The sequence below is a fragment of the Diadema antillarum genome, unplaced genomic scaffold (genome assembly GCF_040938485.1).
Source record: "Diadema antillarum isolate AM-2024a unplaced genomic scaffold, OU_Dant_1.0 seq00000700_RagTag, whole genome shotgun sequence".
Taxonomy (NCBI): domain Eukaryota; kingdom Metazoa; phylum Echinodermata; class Echinoidea; order Diadematoida; family Diadematidae; genus Diadema; species Diadema antillarum.
Window position 1 is genome coordinate 382501 of NW_027271605.1, and position 27769 is coordinate 410269.

General features: G+C 37.9%; 1 protein-coding gene and 4 non-coding genes across 5 annotated transcripts; 2 read left to right on the forward strand and 3 right to left on the reverse strand.

Moving 5' to 3' along the window:
* The first annotated feature begins 895 nt into the window (after nucleotides 1-895).
* Nucleotides 896-968, forward strand: Trnai-aau (transfer RNA isoleucine (anticodon AAU)). The gene has a single exon. It is a non-coding gene; the product is annotated as a tRNA-Ile (tRNA).
* A 763-nt stretch (nucleotides 969-1731) lies between these two features.
* Nucleotides 1732-1804, reverse strand: Trnai-aau (transfer RNA isoleucine (anticodon AAU)). The gene has a single exon. It is a non-coding gene; the product is annotated as a tRNA-Ile (tRNA).
* Nucleotides 1805-2876: 1072 nt separating this feature from the next.
* On the reverse strand, nucleotides 2877-2949 carry Trnai-aau (transfer RNA isoleucine (anticodon AAU)). The gene has a single exon. It is a non-coding gene; the product is annotated as a tRNA-Ile (tRNA).
* Nucleotides 2950-4011: 1062 nt separating this feature from the next.
* On the reverse strand, nucleotides 4012-4084 carry Trnai-aau (transfer RNA isoleucine (anticodon AAU)). The gene has a single exon. It is a non-coding gene; the product is annotated as a tRNA-Ile (tRNA).
* A 2744-nt stretch (nucleotides 4085-6828) lies between these two features.
* Nucleotides 6829-19753, forward strand: LOC139737706 (interstitial collagenase-like). The gene is made up of 8 exons (XM_071648385.1): nucleotides 6829-7084; nucleotides 10640-10713; nucleotides 11758-11933; nucleotides 12597-12818; nucleotides 14979-15224; nucleotides 16284-16394; nucleotides 16925-17089; nucleotides 19210-19753. The coding sequence occupies exons 1-8, from the start codon at nucleotides 6941-6943 to the stop codon at nucleotides 19650-19652; spliced, it is 1581 nt and encodes a 526-aa protein (XP_071504486.1). The 5' UTR covers nucleotides 6829-6940; the 3' UTR covers nucleotides 19653-19753.
* Nucleotides 19754-27769: the final 8016 nt, after the last annotated feature.

The following is a 27769-nucleotide window of genomic DNA, read 5'->3' on the forward strand; positions in this document are numbered from 1 at the left end:
AATATACAACTACCACTTATACGGGCTTACCAGGGAGGTGAAAACCCTCCCTGGGGATTACACCCCCCCCCCCCCCCCAAAAAAAAAAAAAAAAAAAAAAAGAACAAAAAAGAGTTATGAAAAGGGAATTTCAGACACTCGCACGGTGCTGTCTGTCGGACAATGACCGTTTGATTTTCAATTCTCTAGAAATTGTACACCAAACAATTCTGTGAAATTTAGGAAAGGTCAACCCCAAGCATCGATTTGTGATATATAGGCCTACATGTAATAACCTTTGCCGCCAAGTCATATAAAAGGGGCTCCTTGCTGGGTAAAGTCACGAATTATCATATGAATTAAGTGAATGCAGATTGTTTAGTGAAATGCAATATGTGAAAAGCTGGCAGAAAATATGAAAATCAGTTTTGATTTAGTCAAAACTTCAAGATAGCATTAGATTATAGTTGAATATACAAATGTATATGAACATCCATGGTAGAACGATGCAAAAGAATTATGAATTCCCTGACTCTGCCTGTTTTGTCAATTGAAATGTCACTGGTAAACGCAGGCGAGTTTCAGACTAGCAGTGTACGATCTTGTAATGTAAAGAGAGACTATGCTGTAATACTTGATTAAAGTTGTCGGTTAAACGATAACGCGGGTATTTTGCAGGAAAAAAAAAACACCCGACAATACACACAAGTTAAACCTGTTTGTATAATTTCACAAGATACGCGTACTCCATTATACCAGCACCTACACATCTGTGCCAGTACACTTTACGTATAACCATTATCAAAGTCAGTCACTTATTAAGTCAGTTCGGACAACCGCACCGGAAATAAGTCGTCAGTGTGAAAGCCGCCGACGTTGGAATAGGTCCAGATTTAGCACCTACCTGACACCGAACGGTCCGCTAGCTCAGTCGGCAGAGCATCGTGCTAATAACGCGAGGGTCATGAGTTCGAGCCTCATGTGGACCACAGCGGCTTGTTTTGCTGAATTTTTATTTTGATCTTAATTTAGTTGACATGTCATGTGAATCTTTGTCATTTTTTTCATGTTTATTTGAGCTGACAGACGAATGTCTTTTGACGATGAACACTGATTTAATATTTTCTTATAATGTATTGAAGGGATCCTTTGACATGTTTGATCTATTGCGCAGTGCTATTCAAGACACGTTTTGTAAAGACTGCCATCTCTCATATTCAATTAAATTCAAGTTGCTTAATAATTCCTCAACAGAACGTAGGAAATGAACACGATCTAAAATTATGTAAAGAATATCGCAACATTGCCAAACAAATTAAAGAACAGCACACTAAAGTGATATGCGACATAGTGAAATGAATCAGTGCTTTCAGAAACAAAACAAAATATGTGAGCAATGCAAAAATGCTCTGGAAATGACTGTAAATATCATCTATCATTTCAGAGTAAAGGGCAACAGATTATAAACAAAGACTTATTTACATACAACCTACGTAGGCCGTGCACACGTGTTGGCACATTTCAATGTACAGCTATTCAACAATTCATCAAAATTGAAATAATACGATGAAGGTCTTGTACATTATTAGAATTTAGGGCTATTTTGTTTGTTTTTATGTTATTTTTTTCAGGCACGATTCAGCCACATTCTCTCTCTCTCTCTCTCTCTCTCTCTCTAAAAAAATCTTTGCAGTTCATGAATGGAATAGAAAAAGTCCAAGATTTGCAATTGAATTAACAAAAATATAGAGCTGGTCCACATGAGGCTCGAACTCATGACCCTCGCGTTATTAGCACGATGCTCTGCCGACTGAGCTAGCGGACCTTCACACTTTGCTCCGTAACCGACAACTAGTTCAAACACAAAACTCTCAAAGGGATAGTACCGTTTTGGATTGAGAGGGCTCTTCAGATTTTTTTTTTTTTTTTTTTTGGTTAGATTATGGCAAACCATTTATGAAATAGGATACAGGCCTAATTTCATGAGGAATTCAAAGTTTATTTGGAAATATGAAAGAGAATGTAATTCAATGCAGAATGCAAAGCTTTTTCGATGAAATTCATTTTTAAAATGATCGAGATATCGAAAAACAAAGTGTGCCTAAAAGATGGGACACATCCTCTGCCGACTTTGGTAATGGGGTCAAATTTTTAATATGATTTTAATAATTTAGTGGACATGTCATGTGAATCTTGGCCTTTTTTTCCCATCTGAATTTCAACTGACAGACAAATGTCTTATAAAAAAAAGTCTATTGATTTACCAAATATATTCTTGTGTATTGAAGGGATCTTTTGACATGTTTCATCTATTGTACAGTGCTATTCAAGACATTTTTTTGTAAAGATTGCCATCTCTCATATTCAATTAAATTCAATTCAAGTTGATTAATACTTCTTCAAGAGAACGGAGGAAATGAACACAACCATTATGTGAACAATACCGCAACATTACTGAACAAACTAAAGAACAGCACAATAAAGTGATATACGACATGGTGAAATAAATCAATTAATATAGTGCTTTCAGAAAAAAAAATGTGAGCAATGCAAAAAAAAAATGACTGTAAAAATTATCATCTATCATTTCAAAGTAAAGGACAATAGATTATCAACATATACTTATTTACATACCTACCTATAGGCCCTATACATGTGTTGGCACTTTTCAATACACAGCTATTCAACAATTCATCAAAACTGAAATTACACTATGAAGGTCTCGTATATATTATTAGAATTTAGGGCTATTTTGTTTGTTTTTATATTATTTTTTTCAGGCACGATTCAGCCACATTCTCTCTCTCTCTCTCTCTAAAAAAAAGTCTTGGTAGTTTATGAATGGAATTGAAAAAGTCCAAGATTTGCAATTAAATTTAAAAAAAAAAACTTAGAGCTGGTCCACATGAGGCTCGAACTCATGACCCTCGCGTTATTAGCACGATGCTCTGCCGACTGAGCTAGCGGACCTTCACACTTTGCTCTGTAACCGACAACTAGTTCAAACACAAGACCCTTAAAGTGATAGTACCGTTTTTGCTTGAGAGGGCGCTTCAGATTGTAACTTTTTTCCCCATTAAACTAGGACAAACAATTTATAGAATAGGATATATGCCTAATTTCATGAGAAATTCAAAGTTTATTTGGAAATATGAAAGAGAATGTAATTTAATGCAGAATACAAAGCTTTTTCGATGAAATTCATTTTTAAAACGATCGAGATATCCAAAAACAAAGTGTGCCTAAAAGATGGGACCCATCTTCTGCCGACTTTGGTAATGGGGTCAAATGTCAAGTGAATCTCGGCCTTTTTTTTTTCATCTTAATTTCAACTGATAGACAAATGTCATTAAAAGATGTCTCTGGATTTACCAAATATATTCTTATGTATTGAAGGGATCTTTTGACATGTTTCATCTATTGTACAGTGCTATTCAAGACACGTTTTGTAAAGACTGTCATCTCTCATATTCATATGAATTCAATTCAACTTGATTAATACTTCTTCAACGGAACGGAGGAAATGAACACAATCTAAAATCATGTAAACAATATCGCAACATTACTGAACAAACTAAAGAACAGCACAATAAAGTGTTATACGACATGGTGAAATAAATCAATTAATGTATATAGTGTTTTCAGAAAAAAAAATCTGTGAGCAATGCAAAAAGGCTCTGCAAATGACTGTAAAAATTATCATCTATCATTTCAAAGTAAATGACAATAGATTATCAACATATACTTATTTACGTACCTGTATACCTAGGCCCTACACAATGTGTTGGCACTTTGCAATACACAGCTATTTAACAATTCATCAAAACTGAAAGACTATGAAGAGTTGATATATTATTAGAATTTAGGACTACTAAGCATTCTGTTTTTGTTTGTGTTTTGTTTTGTTTTGTTATTTCAGGCACGATTCAACCACATTTTCTCTCTCTCTCAAAAAAAAAGAAAATCTTGGTAGTTTATGAATGGAATAGAAAAAGTCCAAGATTTGCAATTAAATCAACAAAAATTTAGAGCTGGTCCACATGAGGCTCGAACTCATGACCCTCGCGTTATTAGCACGATGCTCTGCCGACTGAGCTAGCGGACCTTCACAATTTGTTCTGTAACCAGCAACTATAGTTCAAATACAAGACCCTTAAAGGGATAGTCACGTTTTGGATTGAGAGGGCGCTTCAGATTTTAACTTTTTTTTTCGTTATATTATGACAAAAAATATACAAAAAGCGGGGAAATGGGGAATTCAAAGTTTATTTGGAAATATGAAACAGGATGTGATTCCATGGGGAATTCAAAGCTTTTTTGAAATGAAATTCGTTTTTTTAATGATAATGATCGAGATAACCCAAAACAAAGTTTGCCTAAAAGATGGGACCCATCCTCTGCCGACTTTGGTAATGGGGTTGCCCAATGCAGTCATTGCCCCCCCCCCCCAAAAAAAAAAAACAACAAACAAACAAACAAACAACAACAACAACAACAACAACAACAAAACAAAACAAAACAAAAAAAACCAAAAAAAAAACCATAAAAAACACAAAACAAAAAAAACAAAAACAAAAACAAAACAAAAACAAAAAAACAAACAAAAACACACAACTGATGAAAAACTGCCGTCAAATTATTTAAGCCTTGTTCATGAATTAAGAAATAATGCACGGTCCGATTTTCCTCAAACAACCACTAAACCTTTGACTGATTTTTCTTACATGCGATGTTCAAGGTAACTTTCTCACGAGAATTCTTTTCATCTTTATTTAAAGAAAAGAAGAATACATGACCCTACTTGAGTCACTTCCTGAGTTTTCAAGAATCATTGCTTTCACTGAAATTAGCAGACCTTCATCAGGATGTAAGTTTTGTATCACGAGTATAGGGATTTTCAGAGATGTTTGCTTGTATAAGTCACCTACTCATGTTTTTATAGTTTCTTGGATGAAGTTCCAAAGGATTTTATTGGAGGACGCAGCAGTTATATGTACATAGTGCATCTCACTAATGATTCTACTATCAATAGTCCGACGCCGACATTGTCATCTTAAATCAAAAGATTTAGGAAACAGATTGGGAGATAGACAGAGAGATCCAAATGATATTTAATGGAATTCATTGAAAGAAGTTAATATTCAAAGGTTATGCATAAGATTATGATGATCCACATTTTCCGGGTCTATTTGGTTTATTTGTACAAATTTAAATACAATAACAGCAACGTTGTCAGAGAAGTAAACAAGGAAATAAAAAAGTTAAAACAGAGAAAATGTTATGCTCTTATTCAAATCAATCAGTATAGTATATGTATATACACGATATGATTTATGCCTTATAGAATTTAAATGCCTTTGTTGTAGTTTAACCCACTGTGTGTTTTGAGTGCCGATTGGTACAAAGGGTGAAACGAGGAATTCAACCCAACTCTGATGTATATAAATTCAGTGAATGCAGTATAGAAGATGTCAGTGAAGTTTGAGAAAAATTAGACAATCCTTTCAAAAGTTATGATTTTTTTTTTTTTTTTTTACATCGAGTTTTAGCTAAATCCTCGTGCTGACTTCGGTGGATAAGACGGGTCTATACAACAATTTGTGATTTAAAAATAGGGGAGAATCATAAAGTAAATATTCAGAGAATTCCACATATCGTTTTTATTTTTCAATCATAAAGGAAGGAACGCTTGACTAACCTTTTTTAGAAGGCAGAGGGTATAATAATATCCTTAAAATGTCAGTATAACAGGAAATATGTTCTTTCCGTAAAGATTACAACTTTGTGACTTGCTGTTATTTTTCCCCCATCTCGTTCCACGTTTGTGACATCACGATTTGCTATAGTCTTCTTATCCAGGATGACGTCTTAATATGGATGCAACAAAAACGTTTAGAATTATTTTGAACGAACTATTGAGCCATATTTCCGTTTTTTTTATTCTTGACCTTCACTGACGTGTTCTTTACCAAGTTACTAATATAACTGCATTCGCTGAATACTTGAAGTCTTACAAGTATTTTAATTCCGCTTGAAACACCACTTGTCTAGTTGCCACAATGAACCCCTTATGAATAACTATGGCTTTGCTGGGGTTATCGTGCAGACAATTTGAGGAAACTGAAACCGCATTGTAACAGAACGAAACAAAATCATTTGGTCTTCAATATCCTGCAATTTCCTCTATACCAAGGATAATTGGCCCTATTATGTTGTGATTGTGAGTAATGATATCCCGCAGAACTGTTTTTTTTTTTCAGAGGAAAAAAAAAAGATACTATAGTGTCCTATATAGCTCACGGAATTGTACATGTACTACGATGATCGACAGAAAAGTCATAAGCGAGGGTCTGTGTATATGGTTGCCTATGGCAACATGAACTCACACCTATTTCTATTCATATTTACAAAGCTTTTTTTTTCTCTTACATTCTTTCTCCTCATCGTCTTATTCGTCCAATGCCTCATCATCGTGAGTCACATGGTTTATTTCGTCTTTATTTTTGCCGATTTCCAAGATTTCTCTCTCTCATTTTTTTTTTCAGGCTAACCTTTCGTCATAGGCTCCAGCTGGGGGTCAACTCGGGCAGATAAAAACGAGAAATGGATTCAGCTGACTCCAGTCGGTGCGTAGGTAGAGACCGATGTATCCAGTGGCGACAAAGTTTGTGTCTGCGAAAGTTATCACCTGTACATGATGGAGTAGAAACAATATATTCATAATTTTCATATTAGTAGCGAGTTTTCGTCAGAAGAATTCGTAAATAGCGCATAATCCAGTGATCTCTCAAATCTTTGTCAAGTTATAATACTCAGTTTACAGAAGATCAAACTGTTTTTGTGAACTGTACCTCTGGATCCGGAAACTTCACAGGGATCCCATAGCATTTCAGCTGTCAGTGCCACTCTCCTTTACTCACTTCCCGACTTATCAAAACAGACGCCCTGGTCGTAAGGCATCATGGAGCCTCGCACCTGGCTGCTGCTAGTTGTGCTCGCCGTTTTACATCCGTGGTCGTCGTCGGCACCGACGGGGGCGCAGAGACGCTCAAAGAGTGGTCAACGCAGAAGTGAGTCGTCACGGGCTTCATCACCATCGCCTATTGTGAGTAACACCACCCAAAAATACCTCTCTCTTCCTCTCCCTCTCTGAAATATGCTCGTTTTATAAGGGGACTATTTTGCAGATAAAACTCGAGCAAATACCTTAACAAAGAAACAACAAACAACATCTGATTTTGATACGAAATGCTTAACTAAATTCAATACCTGCTTTAAATTAAAAAAAAAATACTGGGCACACTTGTTTGGTGGTAACGTTTCGACTAACCGCTTACACGTTACCAGTCGGTTACCAAACGGCATCTGTTATACACTGGCTATTTCTAACAGAAGAGCTTCCCCTTTACAGAGAAATTTATCATTTTCTGCTCCATAATATACAAACGGGTGGAACTTTTGTACTATACACCCTGCAGTTCGTGTAGATTGAAGAAAAGTTTAGTCTTAGTTTAATAGAATGTCCAAATAAAGTGTTCAGATGTTTCAAATATCAACAAATGTGATACAATGGTCAGGATTAAAGAGTACTCTAGAACTTGTTTTAGTAGATGAAAAAAAAAAAAAAAAAACGCTTCTCACATCCATATCCTTATTCCAGAGATGATTAAGACTTCAGTTAGTTGTTTGTCATCTTTGTTTTAGACAACAATTTTCGCGCCTAAAGACTGTCTGATGTATTATACATTGCACTCAATGTGTTTTGTGTTTGTACTGTCCTTGTATCATCCCTCCCATAAAATGTGTGACAAATGTATGTCTCTCGTCACCCAGCTTGTTTCATGTTAACCGCTTGTGTCCTTTGACTGCCGATTGACACAGAAAACTCAATAGGCAGTATAATTCAGGGTTGTACACATTGTCCAAAGTCACTAGCATAGAAAGGGTTGAATACGCTCAAATTTGAAAACTGTGAGCTGCATAGTAGTGTGTACTATAATCATGTTTTCAGTGTCTCTGATGTTGTGTAAAAATGAATTTGTAAACAAAAGTTAGTTGACAATAATCGCTGAATGTTCAAGGTAAACTCAAATTTCCCATTGAAGCATAGACAGTGATGTTAGAATAAACCATCCAGAAACTGTTTATTAACATGGTGATATCTCGTTTTGGTAAATGCTGTGACGTCATTAGCAGCAAAATTTTCAGAACTTTTGCGTAGGTTTGATTGGTGAAATTTTCAAAGATGAATTAGGATGATTTTGCTTGGACTCCGATCAGATCAGACGATGAGTTCGTTGTTTGCTTGTTTGCTTGTCTGCTTGTTTTCACTGGAAAAAAAATGCATGCATGGTGTGAATCTGTATGTCCCAGCAGAAGAGATTGTTAGTATAATACAATCTCTTTGATCCCAGCACGCACTTAGCCCGTACAAATTTGACGGCAACTAAATAATATTTCCAGCGTCCATTTGGATTTGAGTTCTCTCTAAATAGTCCATATACCAACTAAACTGATTTCATAGGATGAAGTCAACATTCTTTAGTGAATGACCCCTTCCCTAGACTCCTCGACACACACACACACACACACACACACACACCCTCCTCTCCTATAGTTTACAATCCATAATACTGCTCTGATGTGAACGGGCACAGATAGGTCACTTGTACAAACAGGTGTGGGATCTATAAAGTCACTTTTGTAAATCTAATCGTAAGTTAACCCCAATGCCAAACAGAAAATTCCACTTCAGCCAAAATATAGGCAACTCATCCGTAGTTCAGTGAAACACAATAAATGCTGCGAGCAATTTTGTGAACAACGCATCTGACTTTTGCCGTATGTTCAGTTTGTTTTCAACTCAACGATTGTTCGTACCCGTTTTTATTCTTTTGCGTGTTTATGTCTTTCTTTGAAACATGAAGTGGTATTGGGATGATGATGGCAAATCATTTATTTTCGTAAAGATGGCCGTTGAGAAGTTTATTTTGACACTCTGATCCTCAGCTAAAGATCGGGATAACAAAAGACGTCAGAATAATGCCTCCAGCTGTGCGTCACCAGCTATCATCGATGTTATAACGTCGGGCTGGGCTGGCATTCCATCTCAACAGTCGACGGAATGGTTCAGAGATCGGGTCAAATATACAATGATTGTTCACGTGTGACATATCAACCCAGCTCCACGATTCCCACATCTGTACCTCCCCCTCCCGCCCCTACCATCTGTACATAATGCTCATCTGCCTGTCTCTCTTACGTATTCATTCATATACACACAGACATCTTTACGAGTTCTTTTTATCCCGTACAAGTGCCTTATATGATAATAGTTATACTTGTACTCTGGCGATGATCAGATAATTCTGCGCGGTGCCCAACCCCAATATTTTGCATCGACCCTTGAGCGGCCACGCCCATCAATCTAATGTCTCCATCCTGCATGCTGTTTTTGCTTTTGTTTTTCGTTTGCGTTTTATTTATGGATTACTTAGGATAGGACACCAAACCATATTTGTTGTTTAGTTGATCATATTTATCAAAGAAACCATCATTCTTATAGGGAACTGTATAAGAAAGAGCACAATATCATAAAAGTTTAAAAAGAGAAAGGGATAGAATGACTAAAGTAAAAGGTTGATTTTATGAAGTTACGGAAGATAGGCCTAGAAGGAATGATGAGGATCATGATGGAAGGAAAGAATGAGGAGCACAACGAAAGAATGAAAGAACAAGTGAAAGTCAAAGAATGGAAAGGGAAAGTTTTATGATGCGACGAACGTGACGAACAAGAGGACTCAAGCAGAAATATAAGGAGTATAATCAGACAGACATTGCGGTGGATAATATATCTTGTCATCACAGATTTCAATGCTACTCGCTCACGTCAAAAACAGAAAAGAAACTAACTTGACATAGCCCCTCCCCCTCCTCAAAAGAGGGAAAGGAATGATAACCAATGCCAATAAAGTATCTAGTCAGTAATCCGCAATGTACGTGCATTTTCTACTCCTTGTATTCCAGTGTTTACTAGACTGTCACTTACTAAGGAGAAAAGAAGATTACTTCAGTCGCTGATGATAGTCTACATCCCTGTTTATTTTTCCAGAGAACATAATGAGTCATCTCAGATGCTCGGTTGAGGTTGACCGCTTGACCTCTGCTCCTGGATCACGTGAGGACAGCAGGATTGTTTGCTTTTTCGACGAATACCCAGACAATATTTATCATATTACAGTCAAGAAACGGAAATATGTGTTTGTGCTTGTACTGCGCGCTTGTGTGTGTGTGTGTGTGTGTGTGTGTGTGTGTGTGTGTGTGTGTGTGTGTGTGAGGGTGTGTGTGTGTGTGTGTGTGTGTGTGTGTGATAGTTTGGAGGACTGTGATCAATATTGTCTCGAGAATGTGACATCGTGGGAAGACGAATATCACAGCTGCTTGTAAGATGCAGATGTAAGACGCGCCAGAACTTGAACGAACAATCCGAGAAAAAGCAGCGTTACCTAGAATATAAGGATTGCCCAAATCCAGTGCACGAATGACATTAAATGTTAACTACATATAACCAAGTAGGTTGTCCCTCATATAACACACATGTGTTCACAGATTAATCCTTTTCTTTTGTTTATCTGTTTTCAATTTCTTCCTGCATTGTCAGAGCTACCTTGAAAAGTACGGCTACCTTGTGACGGGCGTGCAACACTCACCAACATCTTTGGAGTCTGCGATTAGGTAATCTGAATTTAGAACGAATTCCCTCAACTCATCCTTTTCCTCAGCCCCTTTCTCATATTCTTGCTCCTCATCCTCCATCTCCTCCTCCCCATCCTCCTCCTCATTCTCCTCACCCCCTTCTCCTCCCTCTCTTGCTCCTCACCCTCCTTTCTCAATCTTCATACTCTTCGCCTTCCTCCCTCCCCCATCCTCCTCCTCCTCCTTTGGTGTCTTATTTCATCTCACCTCTCACATCCATCCCTCTTCCTCCTCATGACCTTCCTCTTCTTCCTTCGGCTTCTCCCCATCCTTATGTCATCTTTTATCCTCATTGTCCCCCTTTCCTCCTCATTAACCTCTTCCTTCCAGTCCCGCCTTCTGTGTCTTCTTGTTTATCATTTCGTCGTTATGAGCTACCTCCTCTTTTCTCCTCCTACTCATTCTCCTTCTCCCCTCTTTGCCATGAAGCTGTTCTGAACTCCTTCTTCTTATTTTCTCTGTTCCTCTCCTTTTTCCTCCTCCCCTTTGTCTTCTCCTCCTTCTGGTCCTTTTTCTCCCTTCACCCTCCTCATTAACGTTTTCTCTTTCTTCTTTGTGTTCTTGTGTTTACCCCCTCTCTTTCCTCTCTTTCATCTTAACTGACATATTATATCCTCTTCTTCTCCCACGCCCCCTAATCAATTCCAGATCTTTCTTTACACCTGCTTTTTCTCCACGCCATGTTGTCATTTTTTTCCTTTTCTTTTTCCTTCTCCTTCGTTTCAATATCTAGATTATCATCACTAGCTGTTACTATCATTATTATAGTTTTGTATTACAAACTATTGTAGCGATGAAAAAAGAAATAGCCACACCACAGCAGCAGTAGAGGAGTTAATAATCTGTGTCTCGGAATGTATTTTCTATATGCTACAAATTTAATTTTACTATGATGATTTTAATATCATTAATTTTCAGTTTATCGTTATCCTTATTTGAATCCTCATCGTCATCTTCGATACCTTAATGCTATATCGTTGTTATCATAATCAGTACTATTATTATCATTACTATAAATAACAGAGTATTCCAAGAATTTGCCGGTCTTGAGCAGACCGGTTTACTAGATGAGGCGACTCAAGAGAAGCTCAGCGCCAAGCGATGCGGGGTGGAGGACATCGTGGGCACCGCAGGCATGGGCAAGCAGCAGGACCTGAGAACGAACGGGACTTCGCGTTTCAGGCGCTACAACACCGATGGTATAGACTTTTGTATACAGTTCGGTTGAGATGGGGCTTGAGGATTCTAACTTATTTTGATAATACTTTTTTTGAGATAATGAGAAACCTCTCATGATATATGATAGAGCTTATAATTCGAAGAGGAATTCAAAATTTATTTGATGAAAATTGGGTTTGAAATTGCTAAAATATCCAAAGAAAGCGAACCTAATAAACGGTAAGACCCAACGCCTTTTATAGGGTCGCTTTGTCTTTGGATGTTCTTTTGGGTGTGTACGTGAAGGTGGGTCCATGTATGTTTGCGTTGGTAGATGTTTCACAAGTGTATGCGCGTATAAGCGATGGCGTGGACTGATACTGATGGCATAAAGTGATATACTGTACAATGTATAATGAATCCGTAGAATTAATATGTTGTATATTCTCTTGAATCATAAACTTATATGGAATTTCTGTGCAATATTTCATTAGGTTCTTTGATACCAAAAAAAAAAAAATCTTTATGAAACAGAGCTCCATATTCTTGATACAAGACGATTCGACATTTCTCGAAATGTTTCTCATTTTCTGAATAGTGACTGCGTAAAAAAAAAAATGATACATGCAGAAATATGTCTTGAATTTGGGAAAGGAATAAAGCAGGAGATAAAATTAATGTGCATTTTGGACCTTGCGTATCAGGTACCAAGTGGTCCAAGACCGCCCTGACGTACTACTTCAAGAACTACACACCCGATCTGACACGCGCCCAGGTCCGAGACGCCATTCGGAGGGCGTTCCAGCTGTGGGCCGACGTCTCACCCCTGACCTTCAGCGAGACCTCCGACCGCAACGCTGACATCTTGATCGAGTTCGCAGCCGGTGTCCACAGCGATGGCTTCGCTGCCGCCTTCGATGGTCCAGGTAAGTCTCAGTTTATTGTTGAACTTGCGAAGCCCAACAAATACGATGGAAATATTGACAGTATATATCATCAGTGTTTACATCTCTTGCTGTTTTATTCAACCTTTATTCGACTAGATAATTATTTCACGTTTTAAAACTAATTTACAAATATGATACACTTTGCATTGAGTTTAGTTGTCTCTTCCTGTAAAATTATTTGTAATGTTTCCTCTCAAAATTTATACTGATATTTTTTAACGACTCGAACGCACCTTCACTAAAACACGATTATAAATGCGTGCAAAAAAAATTATTGTAACTGCATTCATAATTGTAAACGTTATTTCATATCTTATCATGATAAATGGGAAGAAGTATTATTTGAATTCCATTTAACCAGATAAATTACATTTTGACGAATGACCTCACGTGTGTTTTAACTTCAAAAAAATCGCAGACTACGTTAGATTATTCCCACTCATGGCGTTTCTAATTTTGGATCTTGCCATAACCTGTGGCTGATATCATAGATGGGGGGGGGGGGGGGGGGGGGGGGGGAGGAGGAGGAGGAGGAGGAAGCGAAACAAAACACAACAAAAACAAGCCTCATTTCCTGAAAATGTCAGGCAAATGGACGTTCTCCTTTATTGCTATCGAACACTAGTATATCCACTCTTTTTATTGTACGTTTGTGCTTGTATGTTTGCATCGAATACTGACAAACAGACAAAACAAGGCAATCGCCAAATTGTGTCTCGCCCATTCGCGTACAAGGAATTAATATTTTTTATAACTCCCAGAAGTTAATTGACCTGCTTATTACGTTTGACCTTGTGGTGACCTTCAACACCCTAAGGGACATTTACCATCCAAGTTTGGTCACAAACGGACAAAGGGATCAAAAGTAATGAGCCATAATCGAAATGTGCCATAAAAACTTAACATTGGGCCCTAAAAATTTGTTGACCTCTTTCTGTGACCTTTGACTTTGTGATGACCTTTAACTCCCCAAGGGACATCTACCGTCCAAGTTTGGTCACAAACGGACATAGGGATCAAAAGTTATGAGCCACAATCAAAACGCGCCCTAAAAACATAACATTGGGCCCTAAAAGTTTGTTGACCCCTGTCTGTGACCTTTGACCTTGTGACGACCTTCACCTCCCCAAGGGACATCTTCCATCCACGTTTGGTCACAAACGGACATAGGGATCAAAAGTTATGAGCCATAAACGAAATGCGCCATAAAAACTTAACATTGGGCCCTAAAAGTTCGTTGACCCCCGTCTGTAACCTTTGACCTTGTGGTTACCTTCAACTTCCCAAGAGACATCTACCATCACCAAAGTTTGATTGCCATTGTAGCAACATGTGCTGAGTTACGTGTGATAAGAGTCTTGCAAGTAAACTTTAACGTATGACCTCAAATGACCTTTGACCTTATCATGTGACCTCTTACGGCGCCATAACATGAAGGTACCCCCAGTGCATCCATCACCCAAGTTTGATTGCCATTGTAGCAACATGTGTCGAGTTACGTGTGATAAGAGAGTCTTGCAAGTAAACTTTAACGTATGACCTCAAATGACCTTTGACCTTATCCTGTGACCTCCAACGGCACCATAACATGAAGGTACCCCCAGTGCATATTGTATGACCCAAGTTAGGTTGTAATCCAAGCAACTTATGTGAAGTTATTTGTCAAAAGAGAGTCTTGCAGGTAAACTTTAACGTAGAAAAGAGAGTCTTGCACATACTCTTTAATATATGACCTCAAATGACCTTTGACATCATCACATGACCTCTGACAACACCATGACATGAAGATACCCCTAGTGCTTCTATCACCCAAGTGTGGCTGCCATTGCTGTAACAGTTGCCAAGTTATGCATCATAAGAGTCTTGCAGGTAAACTTTAACATTTGTGACGGACGACGGACGGACGACGGACGGACGCCATTTGGATCCCTTAGTCTCGCCTTCACCTCCAGTGGGCGAGACAAAAATCAGTTATCTTTTAAGCCAAGAAAGAGGGTTTATCAGGAATTTTGATTCGTTGATTCTTAATCTCAACGATAAATCATTCATGTGCTGCTCAAGCTTCCAACGTCTATATTGTGCATTCGTTTATGGGTGAGTTGCACTTCCAATTATATCATGAATTAAATTGCTTGTCAGGGGGGACACTGGCTCACGCCTACTTTCCCGAAAACGGCGACGCCCATTTCGACGAAGACGAAACGTTCACCATCGGCACCGACTCCGGCATCAACCTCTACATCGTGGCCGCCCACGAGTTCGGCCACAGTCTCGGTCTCCTGCATTCTAGTGATATGTCGGCGTTGATGTACCCCTGGTATCTGGGCTACGTGGAGGACTACCAACTACCGAGGGACGACATCAATGGAATTCAGCATCTCTATGGTAACCGTGTATTCTCGTTTAATAATTTCATGACAATACTGGGACTCATTTCATAGATATTGATCTTAAAGAAACCGAAACCTAAAGAGAAATGTGGATTGAGTGAAAGCACCAACATTAGTAGAAAACATCAGAGAAAGTTTGAAGAAAATCGGACAATCGATGCAAAAGTTATGAATTGTTAAAGTTTTGGTGTTGGAACCGCTGGATGAGGAGACTATTAGAGGTTATGACGTCATGTGCGGACATCAATATAAAGAAAATATAAAGGGAATTCCACAAAAATAAATTTTTCATGAAAATTATACACATTCAACTTGATACTGACATAATATTATGTTAAGGGTAGTAATTATTCCCCCTGCTTTCTGAAAGCGGTTCGTTAAGTGCTCTTTCATTATGCTAGAAAAGTGAAAGCATGTTTAATTTTCTTTATATGGGTTTTGGTTTCCTTTAAGATTACTGCGATTCCAAGAAAAAAAAAAATATGTGCATGTAATCAAGCGTAAGGAACTTTATGAAACAGAGTTACGATGGATATTCCTCTTTCGTTCAGTTCACCGAGGTGCGTTTGACAATGTTTGATAAATCGAGCGAAAGATCTGTTTATGAAGTGGGCCCAGCTGTTCGTGAGGACACTGTATTAGAACACACACCAGTTGATACAAAGGCGAAGCCAATAATCTCAATGGCAAAAGGTATACATCCCCAAAGTTACTACCTTAAAAATTTCTTTAGAACTCATCCCGAGATGTCATCCGACAGAGACCACTTTGGAATCCTGGATCCATGGTCAAGTTCCTTAAAGTGAAACTCTTCTCATTCTTGTATTGCGGTTTGACAATCCCACGTGAATCAGGTGCGATGTGCATGTGGATGAGGTGCTGGTAGAAGAGGAATCAGCCCTTATAAATACAGTGGCAACTTTTCTGCCCCTTCTGTATGTGGATCCTGTGGTAGCTATAACATTCTCTTAATTGTTCTTGCCTCGTTTATGCTTTTCGTCATTGATGTAGGACCCTACATAAATATCCATGTGTGTCTGTCTCCCATGTTTAGGAAAACCGGACGTTGAAAAGGACCCTGCAGGCGGCCGACCTGATACGGGCAGTGGCAGGGGTGGCAACCTACCACCCTGCAACAGTAGATGGGATTCAGCTACGTATTTCGGTAACTCAAAGTTTGCTGTCTATTCTTTGCACAAATTTGACCACTGAAAAGGCAGAGAGAGTAGAAATGCCTCTAATTTAAACCAGGGAGGTGAGACAACGTTTCCTCTCACCTCCCTGTTCAAACACAGTCACACACACAAAGAAACAAAATATATTGGTTCTATCCAGGCCTGAAATGGACCAAAAAAAAAAAACAACAACATCTTTTCACCCAATAGATTCTGCATTACTATGATAATGCATTTAGAAGGTCATTGAATGCTATGTCGAATATAGGCAAGACTCGAGAAGTATAGACAGATCCGTAATAATGTGATGTCTGCTTCAAACCGATGTTGTACTTGAATAATGTTTTTCTGTCATACATTAAAAAAAAAAGATAATCAAATGGGGTACAAAATGAATCAGAATTCGTCACCACCACGCAGCTCCACCACCATAATTTGCCACTGTCAATCTCAGACCCATGTAAAAACCTGTAATCATTTACGTACTGGTTCTATCTTCTCCGTACCTTCCTCTCCACAGAGCCCGATAATGTCGTCTATGCATTCAAGGACCAGTACGTTTGGGCGATCGACAACCAGGGCGTGGTCGACGGCTACCCGAAGAAGACGAGGAAAGTTTTCCCAGAGGCTCCTTCCAATATCCACGCTGTGGTCTCTTCGGGAAGGCGGACATACATGTTTAAAGGTATATTAAAGATCGTCTATTCAAATCAGTGTTTATGGACCACAGGTTCTCAATCTTAAAGCAACCTATTCGAATCCCTTGACACCAGGCACGGCGCTTTATCGGCGTATCGTAATATGAAGGGGACTTCAAGACGTTGATCACTTGGTTGCTTGTTTGTAAGCATTAATGATTCCTTGCATCACAATAGGGCGAAATAAACCTGAAATCAAACTTCGGGCTTTGTGGGCAACTCAATCTTTCTCTGTTTTGTGATGATCAAACTATAAAAACCCATACTATTATCGTTCAAAAGTTTAAGGTACAAGTAATTTTGAAACTGAGGAATATACTTTGTCCTCTTTTCAGCTACAGATTAGCTAAAAGATAGCAAATGTTAATGGTGTGATGTTTTTCTGTTAAGCTTCAGTACTAGTAAATTGCTTGAAAAGGTTGTTTTCTCACGACTGACAATGTATCTGCAAGATAATGAATTGCTTGATTCATTTCAATCTGCGTACAAACCTGGTCATAGTGTAGAAACACTGTTAGTCAACTTATCAGATATTGTGTTCAGAGAATTAGATAGTGGTAACATCACTGCTCTTATGCTTGATATGAGCTCAGCTTTTGACACAGTCGATCATGCTATTCTGATTCAACGATTGAGATATTTGGGCATCAAAGGAACTGTTCTTGATTGGTTTATATCCTACTTATGTGATCGATCTCATTATGTTAGAATTGGTGATTCTACCTCTTGTAAAACTATGACAAAATTTGGTGTACCTCAAGGTTCTGTTGGAGGCCCGCTGCTTTTTTCTCTGTATATGCAACCAATTAGTGAAGTATTTCGCCAGCATTGTATTAGTTATCATTGTTATGCGGATGATATACAACTATATTTGTCTTTTAAACCCACTGTGTCTTCATTGTCATCCGCCATTGCAAAACTCGAAGCATGTTTGCAAGACCTGAAAATCTGGCTTACATCCAATGGCCTTAAACTAAATGATGATAAATCTGAGTTTCTGTTATTGGGATCAAAGCATATGTTAAGCAAAGTTGATTATCAGTCATGTCATGTCAACATCGGTAGCACTTGCATTACTCCGTCGAAAACAGCCCGTAATTTAGGTGTCATATTTGATCAGGAAATGTCATTTCGAAGTCATGTAACTCATATTCAGCGGAATGTTCGATATCAGTTGCGTAATTTAAGTTTCATAAGGAAATATTTGTCTAAATCTGCAGCTGAGATACTTATTCATGCTTTGATTTCTTCTCGGTTGGATTTTTCGAATTCATTGTTGTGTAATCTTTCAAAAAAAAAGATGTCACAAAACTTCAACGGTTGCAAAATTCTGCTGCCCGATTGTTAACTTTTACTAATAAGTTTGATTCCATGTCACCAGTTCTCCGTTCCTTACATTGGTTACCTGTAGAAAAAAAAGGATTATTTTCAAGATTCTGTTATTAGTACATCATTCAGTTCATTCTTTTTCCCCAATATACATAAGTGATTCTGTTCAAAAATACAATCCGGCACGAAGGCTACGTTCATCATCAGATGCATTCTTACTCCAAACACCCAGAGTAAAACATGGGTATGGTGATCGTGCTTTTTCCGTTATGGGACCAAAATTGTGGATTCAGTTACCTCTTCAGTTAAGAGAACTGTCATCTACAGAGTCATTCAAATCCAAACTTAAAACTTATCTGTTCCTTTCATACTGAGGACTGTAATTGCTGTATGCTATTAATATTGGATCAATATTGTATTTTTAATTGGTATATGTTGTATTCTTTATTTGGTATATATTTGTTTTTGTTTACCATTTTCTTATTTGTTGAAATGTTTGAATATGTATATGCTTGTAAATATTTGATATCTTTTCATTTTTGAAGCGCCATGAGCACTGAAAAGTGGACCTGTGCGCTATACAAGTAGCCACTATTATTATTATTATTATTACTATACTACATGGGAACTGAATGTATAAATACAATGTATTCATTGTACATTACGTAAAATTTACATTGAGCTGAGTCCCCGTGTACTTACATCATTAATGCTACGTAAGGAAAACGAATGGAGAATGGAAATTCAACATGATATCGTTTCAACATTTTGCCTGTAGGCAACAACATATGGAGATATTATAACAAGCGACTGGAGAACGGCTTTCCACGTAAAAAGTCAGCGGATCTACCCAAGTCGCCCAACGCCGCTCTGCAGTGGGGAGGGAACGGCAAGATCTACATCTTCAAGGGGTCTCGTTTCTACGAGTTCTACGAACACGATCTCACCGTTGGCGCACCGATGAAGATCGCACAGCAATGGAAGGGCGTTCCTACGAAGATAGACGCTGCGCTTCAATGGCGGAACGGAAAGACGTATTTCTTCCGTGGCAACAAGTACTGGCGTTTCAACGATGCAAAGCTGTCCGTAGCCAAGGACTATCCGCGCTCCAAGTCCAAATACTGGTCGGGATGCGGTCTTTCGGGCACTCAGGATCTTCCCGCCAAATTACAATTGCGTCCTGAACAACAACCTACCACTATACAGACTGACGGCCAGTAGAGATGTTTTGTTGTGATGATGCATTTTGACTGGAAAATGAAAATGGTTATGAATTTCCGGCTGCATATGTCAAGGAGAAACCAATGATGAGTTTTTATTAATAAACTGCTCTTCTCTTATTCATACTAAATCAGATTATTCATATAAAGTTTTATTTTGAAAGCTGCAAAGACCAAAATATTTTCATCAGAAGCTGATAACCTCCAAACGCTCACGTCAGAGAAGGAGAAAACAAGACTAGTGTTCATTTGGTTTTTGTTTTATAAAACTAAGTAATGTCATCTGTTTTTCTTATGACACATATCTATCAAATCATATCTGCAGTCGTTAAGCCAAGAATTTTGTTTTAAATCTTTCCTCCTTTTTCGGTTTGTGAAAAGGGATCATGAAATCAATGCATTTAAAAAACAGTCTCCATGCAGTGTCGCAATAACGATGTAATGTAATCACACTTTGCAGTGCTCTTAAAACACCGTGGTTAAGCATGTGAGCATCTGTTGTGAATTTAAGCGTAATAACTTACGCATGTAAGGTATCATAAACAATAACACAATAAATGACACGAAATGTGCCAAAAACTCGTCCAGAACGTATTAGTTTTGCCGAAATAGTAGGGTTCTCAGAAAGACAATCGCCCTTTGTTCTCAGATTGCTGTATATAGGGATTCTATGGTTATTCTTGTCTTAAAAAAAAAACACAAACTTGAAATCATTCTAGCTCGTAGAAATAAGTTCGTCGCTTATATTCTTGAACTGACGACCATGACGAAGCATGTCCAGGACACGTATAACTTTCAAAGTTAGGATTCACTCTGGAACACACAAATTTGTTATCATTGTATGAAATAATTCAAAATGCCTTTTGCTGTATTGAAAAAAAAAATGTCACTATATTCTCGTGCTTAGATATCTGATGCCGTAACACTTCAAACCCTGTCTTGTTTGTTAACCTACATGTGAAGTTTTACACAAAACAAAATTTGATATTATCATGTATTATTCTATCAAAATTATCATCATGAAGTTTCTCGTCATGTCAAAAACTCGTATTGAGAATTCATATACATATAATTATAGGCAGTCCGTGTTTCATCATGGATCATCTTCTGTATTTGAGCGAATTCTTTTTTATTTTTGTACATACTCGTTCTTGTGAGGCATTTCCACCAAGCTATCTCATATATTTATCCATTGCTGTTTGTATGGTTGTTTAAAATGAGGAATGGTGATACAATAAAATGGAAATTTATGTATAATAAGAAAACTTATTTTTTCAAAAGACGCAATTTACGATGTTTAATGCGTGCGTGCATGTGTGTGCTTGAGTGCGTGTGTGGTTTATGTGTGTGCGATTCAGGCACCATTTTGATTTTTTTTTCTTTTTTTTTAAACATCGCAACCTATTCGTTCCTGTACCTGCCAGTCAAAGTGAGATTTTTTTTTATTTATGTTTTATTGAAAAATTATACAGAATCACACTATTTACAACAATTAGCATGATTAAAATAACACAATCACTGAACAATGTAGAGTAATTATTGTAAAAAAGAACAAAAAGGCAGAATTTCGATGAGCCGTTTACGCGCTTGAAGTGTAATTTAGTACCGCTTTTGCCAAATGTTCCTGTAAGACATATTACTTCAGTAAAAGAGATCTCGTATATGTAATATGTATATCACTTTTGAGTAATATATACACACTTAACCCCCCCCCCCCAAAAAAAAGAGAAAAAACAAAGAAATGGATTTAATGGGAGACACAAAACTGCTCAATGAAGTATCAGATATAATGCTAAATTAGTTTGTTTTTTCCTTTAAATATCGTTTTGCTGTTGGATAAAGCGATTCTTTATTGTTATCATTAATATGTAATTGTAATGTCTTATTCTTAAAAATCATTTTATATACCTCCTTATATATTCATCGTTGTATCATTTGCTTATATTAGGGAGCTTTAGATTTTAGACGCGCGGACGTTCAAAGGAAAAAAACATGATCTGAGCTTGCGCAGTAGCGCGCGTAAAGTCAATCTATTTTTAGCTTGCGTCGCCTGAGTTGTTTACTACGCGTACTGGGCTGTTTTCACGTCCGCACAGTTTGCGACGTAGAGAGCTTCTTCATGCACTGATCATATGGGGGCGCGATTGCATTTTTTATACGTTGCGTCCCAGCGTAATCTAAAGCTACTTTTCGACACGACGCAGGGAGAGGAGAACGTCCAGCGCACTCGTCGTCTCAAACGTCCGCGCGTCAAAATCTAAAGCTCCCTATTAATACAGTGTAGCGGGGTGAAGAAGGAGGTCTCCGAATATACTGGGTTTAGTCGATCTTTGAGCATTATAGGGAGAATCATGAGGGGAAAAGCCATGCAGGAAGTAGGTATATAGGGAAAATCATGGGGTGACTGAGGGGAAAAAAGGAATAAAATGGAATGTTAAAAGTTCAGGAAGAGGGCTTAGGGTATGGTAGGACATCAGACAAAGGGAATAAAAAAGAGGGATATTTTAGAGACAGCAGGTGATATTTAAAGGAATAAAGAGATATAGAGAAAGGAGGATGTTCATAGGAGTTCATGTTTGACAAGGATTTGACGAGAATGTTGTGGTATCATGAGTTAATTTAGGAATCCCGTTGGAGGAAAAGCTTAAAGGACTCGTACATTAGCTGGGTTTTGTTTTTTAAAGGACAAGTTCACCTTCATAAACATAAGGATTGAGAGAATGTAGCAATATTAGTAGAACACATCATTGAAAGTTTGAGGAAAATCAGACAATCCGTTCAAAAGTTATGAATTTTTGAAGTTTTTTTGCAGTACCCGCTGGATGAGAAGACTACTGCAGTGTATGAATAACTTAGATGTCACATGCGTACAACAATATAAGGAAAATATAAAGAGAATTTCACAAAATTCCATCTTTTGAAAAAAGTACACATTCCCCTGACTCGTTACCGATAAATGTTATGGGTAATATTATTCCCCCTGCCTTTAGAAAGAGGCAAGTCAATTGCTCTTTTATTATGCGAAAAAAGTGAAAACATGTTGAATTTTCTTTTATATTTTCTTTATACTGTTGTACGCATATGACTCACAAGCTGTAGTAGTCTCCTCATCCAGCGGTTCCAACACAAAAATTTAAAAAATTCATAACTTTTGCATCGATTGTCCAATTTTCCTCAAACTTTCACTGATGTGTTCTACTAATATTGTTGCATTTTCTCAATCCTTATGTTTATGAAGGTGAACTTGTCCTTTAAAGAGTATAGGAAGAAAAGAGAGTATCAGATAGAGTTAAATTCGAGACACAGGTAGGTTATACGCAGGTAAGAGGAAGGGGTCAACCTGGGGACAGGTAAGCGGATTGGCTAGTAGGGGTGTCAATGATTGAAATGGGAGAAATTAAAGGTGATGATTGGGCAATAGAATTATTGGAGGGATTTAGAGATTAGTTTAAAAGAGATCTGATGTCAGGAGTTTCAAGAGTTTAACTTTTTGCTAGATACTAGAAACCACTCGTGAAATGTTACACATGTAGCATAAAACTATAATCAAGAGAGGAATTCAAAGTTTATTGCTGAAAATCGGTTTTGAAATGGCTGAGATATCCCCCCCCCAAAAAAAAAAGCAAGGTAAAACAAAACGATCCCAATAAAAAGTTGGTCCCATCTGTTATAAAGATCCCTTTGACTTTGATATCTCAGTCATTTCAAACTAATTTTCATCAGATACACTTTGAATTCCTCTTTCATATTTCTTAAAAAGGTTTCTCAATATCTCACAAAGAAATTGGAAACCTGAAGCCCTATCTCAACCAGGAACCATACCATCCCTTTATAATCCTACATTTTGAAGACACAAGCTGCTTAACCTTCTGCATGCCTTAATTACCTCTCCAGGAATGTGTGTGAATTTTGTGCACATTTGACTCAATGGCACAGAAAGAGTTAAAGGGACATTCCAGACGATTTTCATAATTTCACATCATGTAGTACATAAATCGACAACACCATGTATAGAATTGTGAAATCTATTGTGGTTCTTGAGCAGAGAAACAATTCTTTGAAAAACCTTAAACAAATTACACTGAACAAGGATGATGACATAGGAGGTTCACATATTTCAGAAATGTAGCAGTGTAATTCCATCACAATAACGCTTGCTTGCGGGTTCACCTGTGTATAATCTATGCATGCCCTCTTCTTTTGTTTTGCTTCCTTGAGCCCCAACTCATGCATTCTTATGGTGACTCTGCCATGTCATCATCCTTGTTCATTGCAATTTGTTCTAAATTTTGAAAATATTCTTATTCTTTATCCCAATCATCACAAATTCTGAAACTCTGTCCTCAGTATAACTAATTTATAGTTGTTCAAATGTAAAACTCTGAAAATCATCCGGAGGTCTCCTTTAAAGCGCTCCGCTATCAAAGGCTGCATTTAGTCAAGAGCATTAGCTATAACCTGGACATCAAGTATTTTTTTACAGATAAAGTCCATGAATATGTCTAAAATAACATAATAAAATGACGCCCCAAATGGCCACCATTTTCTGTTCTCTTACAACTTTGCAACTACGTATAGACATAATAGACACTTTAAATATCTACATTCATGTTTTAAGACACATGAATCCAATGAAATATACTTATTCAGTCATTTCGAAACACCTAAGTTCCAATAAAAAAAAAGTCAATGCGTGAGCTATTCACAAAATCGAAAATGGTCTCCAAAATAGCAACCATTTCCCGTTTTCTCACCTATACTTTCCATGGAAGTAACCCCATTACACGCTCTATATGTCTAAAATTATGTTTTTAGACGCAAGGAACTTACTACAAGATACTTATTCAGAGATTTTTAATCACAGAATTCAGGAACGTGTATGAATAATACCGCTTGAGTTTTCTCCTCGAAATATTTTCTACCCGTTAATCTGTATTATCAACACAGTGCATTCTTTGGCCTACAGGAAAATTTAACAAAATAGCAAAGTTATAGATTTAGTAAATCTGAAGTTTTAGCTAATAAATCCTTTTAAACGCGCTTTAAAACATGTATGTGAATAATTGTTTTGGGGTTACCTGCTTGCAAAGTTATTAGAAAAAAAAACAGCAAATAGCGGCCATTTTGGGTGCCATTTTTGGGTTTTCGGGAAGAGCTCATGTTTTATATACTATTTTGATGACCATTTACTTATGTTTCAAACTGTCCAGCCCTTTTTGGTATTTTATTTGCTTCCTTGTATCTCATTCGATATAGACATGCAATCAAAGTTTGTATTGAAGTTGCCTGGTTGAATTGTGAAAAAAAAAAAATCGGAAATGGGGGGGGGGTGGAGTTTGTGGTCTTGTTATGCCTCTTGTGCTCTTCGAAATGACTGATGGGGGTGGGGTGGGGTGGGATGGGGAAAACGCCTTATGGAGGATTTACGAGGACTTATTACTTTCAGTATTATATGTTATTGTAGACATATTCCTCAACTTGTCACGAAAAAAAAAAATAGCTTGTTACCAGAAATGTCAAGGTTTAGGTCTATTTTGACCTCCTAGCCGGGTATGTGCTCCAGTAGTATATATATTCTGGTGGGGGCTGGACAGCTCATAACTGGTGAAGCCACCACGGCTTACTTCGTTTCATCGGGTGATCGCGTTCGGGTCGGGTGGTCGCAATACACGACCTTTCGTAGATTATATGCCCTAATATACGAAAGGTCGGGTGGAGCATTTGAGAATTAGACCTCTATTTTTTACGAAGTATCGGGTACAGCTTACCCGAAGTTTCGAGAAAAAGCCAGTGCAAATTTACGAACGTTCGCGTGTTTTATCTCCGAATACGCGATTGTATTCCTATGTGTTTACACTGAAAAAATTATCACAAGCGTTTGTATACAAGGCTAGCAGCACAGAATACTCGCCGTGCATAACTATGGCAAAGCGATACGCTCGCGTGCGATAAAGTGATCATGCAGGTTTCAATGGACGACCATTCATATTGTACAGTATGTGCGGCGAAAATTTTAGTCGTCTCGACTCGTGGATTACAACGATCTGGTCCTTCCTTTTCTATCTGAACATCTTGACAACATTGTTATCGGCATTATCGTGGTTTCTGTCTCCACTCATTTCTTCACTGCTGGTGACAGCTAGCTCATACCTACTCCATGGACTTTATTGGGCTGAATCGTGATATCGGTCCCCTCTAAGTGCGTGTGTCTTTACCATGTGCAAAGTCTATGGAGGTTGACAGCAGTCACCGGCTGCACTATGACGAAATACAAATTATGTACACTTGTACGTGTAACTGAATGGCGGTGAATGGAGTGGGGACCTATTTCAGGATAAATGTCCTTTATTGTACAAAACCATATAGTATCGATATGGAGACATTCTTTTACATCACTGCGAATTAAAACTTTAGTTGTTTGACTGAAAAGACGGAATTCTTGTCAGATATGATCAGAATCTGGTTACCGGTGCATGAATAGGCCTAATCCCTTCAAAATTTGATAAGATTGTGAAGCCTTCATTTTTAATCCCTTTCTGAAATATTTTTCAAAACTGATTAGTTAGTTTGGTTGGTCAAGGTAGACTCACACAGAACTCTGATTAATTGGTTCAGTTCACGTTCTCTGCTTTACCTGCATGCAATTCTATGTTTTGTCGACCCTAAAGACTGTGCAAAATGCAAACTTTGGGATTGAATGAGCATAGATTCTGTGTAATAATAATAATAATAATAATAATTGCATTTATATGGCGCTTCATACTGACGTTTCTAAGCGCACTTCGCTACTCATACAAATAGATTAGAAAACACAATAACATTAACAAAATCAGCATTAACAGTAACAAAAGAAGAAGAAAGAAAAGAAAAGAAAAGAAAAATACATGTGATACAATGGTACAATAATTGATAACTGTGTGCGCCTCCAGGAGAAAAAAAAAAATTACAACTGATTAAACAGGTGAGTTTTAAGAAGAATTTTAAATGATTCGACAGATGAGGCATTCTGAATATACAGAGGGAGTTTATTCCAAAGAGTGGGAGCAATGGAAGAGAAGGCTCGGTCACCATAACGGGTTTTTGTACGTGGGCCATGAAGTAATTGGAGAGAGGAAGATGAACGGAGGGGTCTGGCAGAAGAGGAGGAGCGGAGAGAGACTAGGTTTTGAAGATATGGGTGCAAGATTACGTGTGATTTTGTACGTCAGAAGTAGGATTTTGAAAGTAATACGGGAATGGACTGGAAGCCAATGTAGTGAGCGGAGAACAGGAGATATATGGTCATGTCTCCTACTAAGGGAGACTAATCTAGCGGCTGAATTTTGGATACGTTGGAGAGGGGATATGTGAGAAAGAGGGAGGCCGGCAAGGAGGGAGTTGCAGTAGTCCAGATAGGAGGTGTACCGTCGTGATATTGTTGCAAACATTTTAACATAATTTAGCAATGTCCATTTATACATGTATCTAGTTGCCATAGCGAGGGTACACTGACAACCATGTCTGTAGGGTTTTTTTTTTTGCGTGTTTTACTGTTCCATCGGACCTAATAGAGGATATTTTCGGAAGTTTAAATGCAGTGTATTCATATTCTCCATCCTGTAACGTTATTGTTTTTATTTAGCCATAAAATTGTTTCTGAGGATATTTTATTCTCTTTCATTTGTTATTGTCATTTTTGTGCTATTTTGTGGTCTGTTTAATGTCTTTTGCTTTGATTTATTCACTGGTTTCGCCGTCGGCCCTGATTCACCCGATACTTCGTCACTTGAATGACACTTTTTTACGTATCGTCGCGTTAAACGATCAGCCTTATGTCAAGGATTATCTGTATTAAATTGCTATTATTTTACCCATCCTTACCCGACCCTTCGTAGATTAAGGCACCTAATCTACGAAATGACGGGTAACGCGACCACCCGACGCGAACGCGAACACCCGAAGGAACGAAGTAAGCCTCCCACCACAGAAGTCCACCCTTCCGAGCTCCACACTCTTTCGTACGATGTGACCTCTTGATCCTTGGTTGATCGAGTCTTTACTTACACGTTATGCAGCGTCAACAAAACGGGTTTCACTAAAGATCGTATTACAGTCTTTTTTCTGCACAACGTGCTCGAC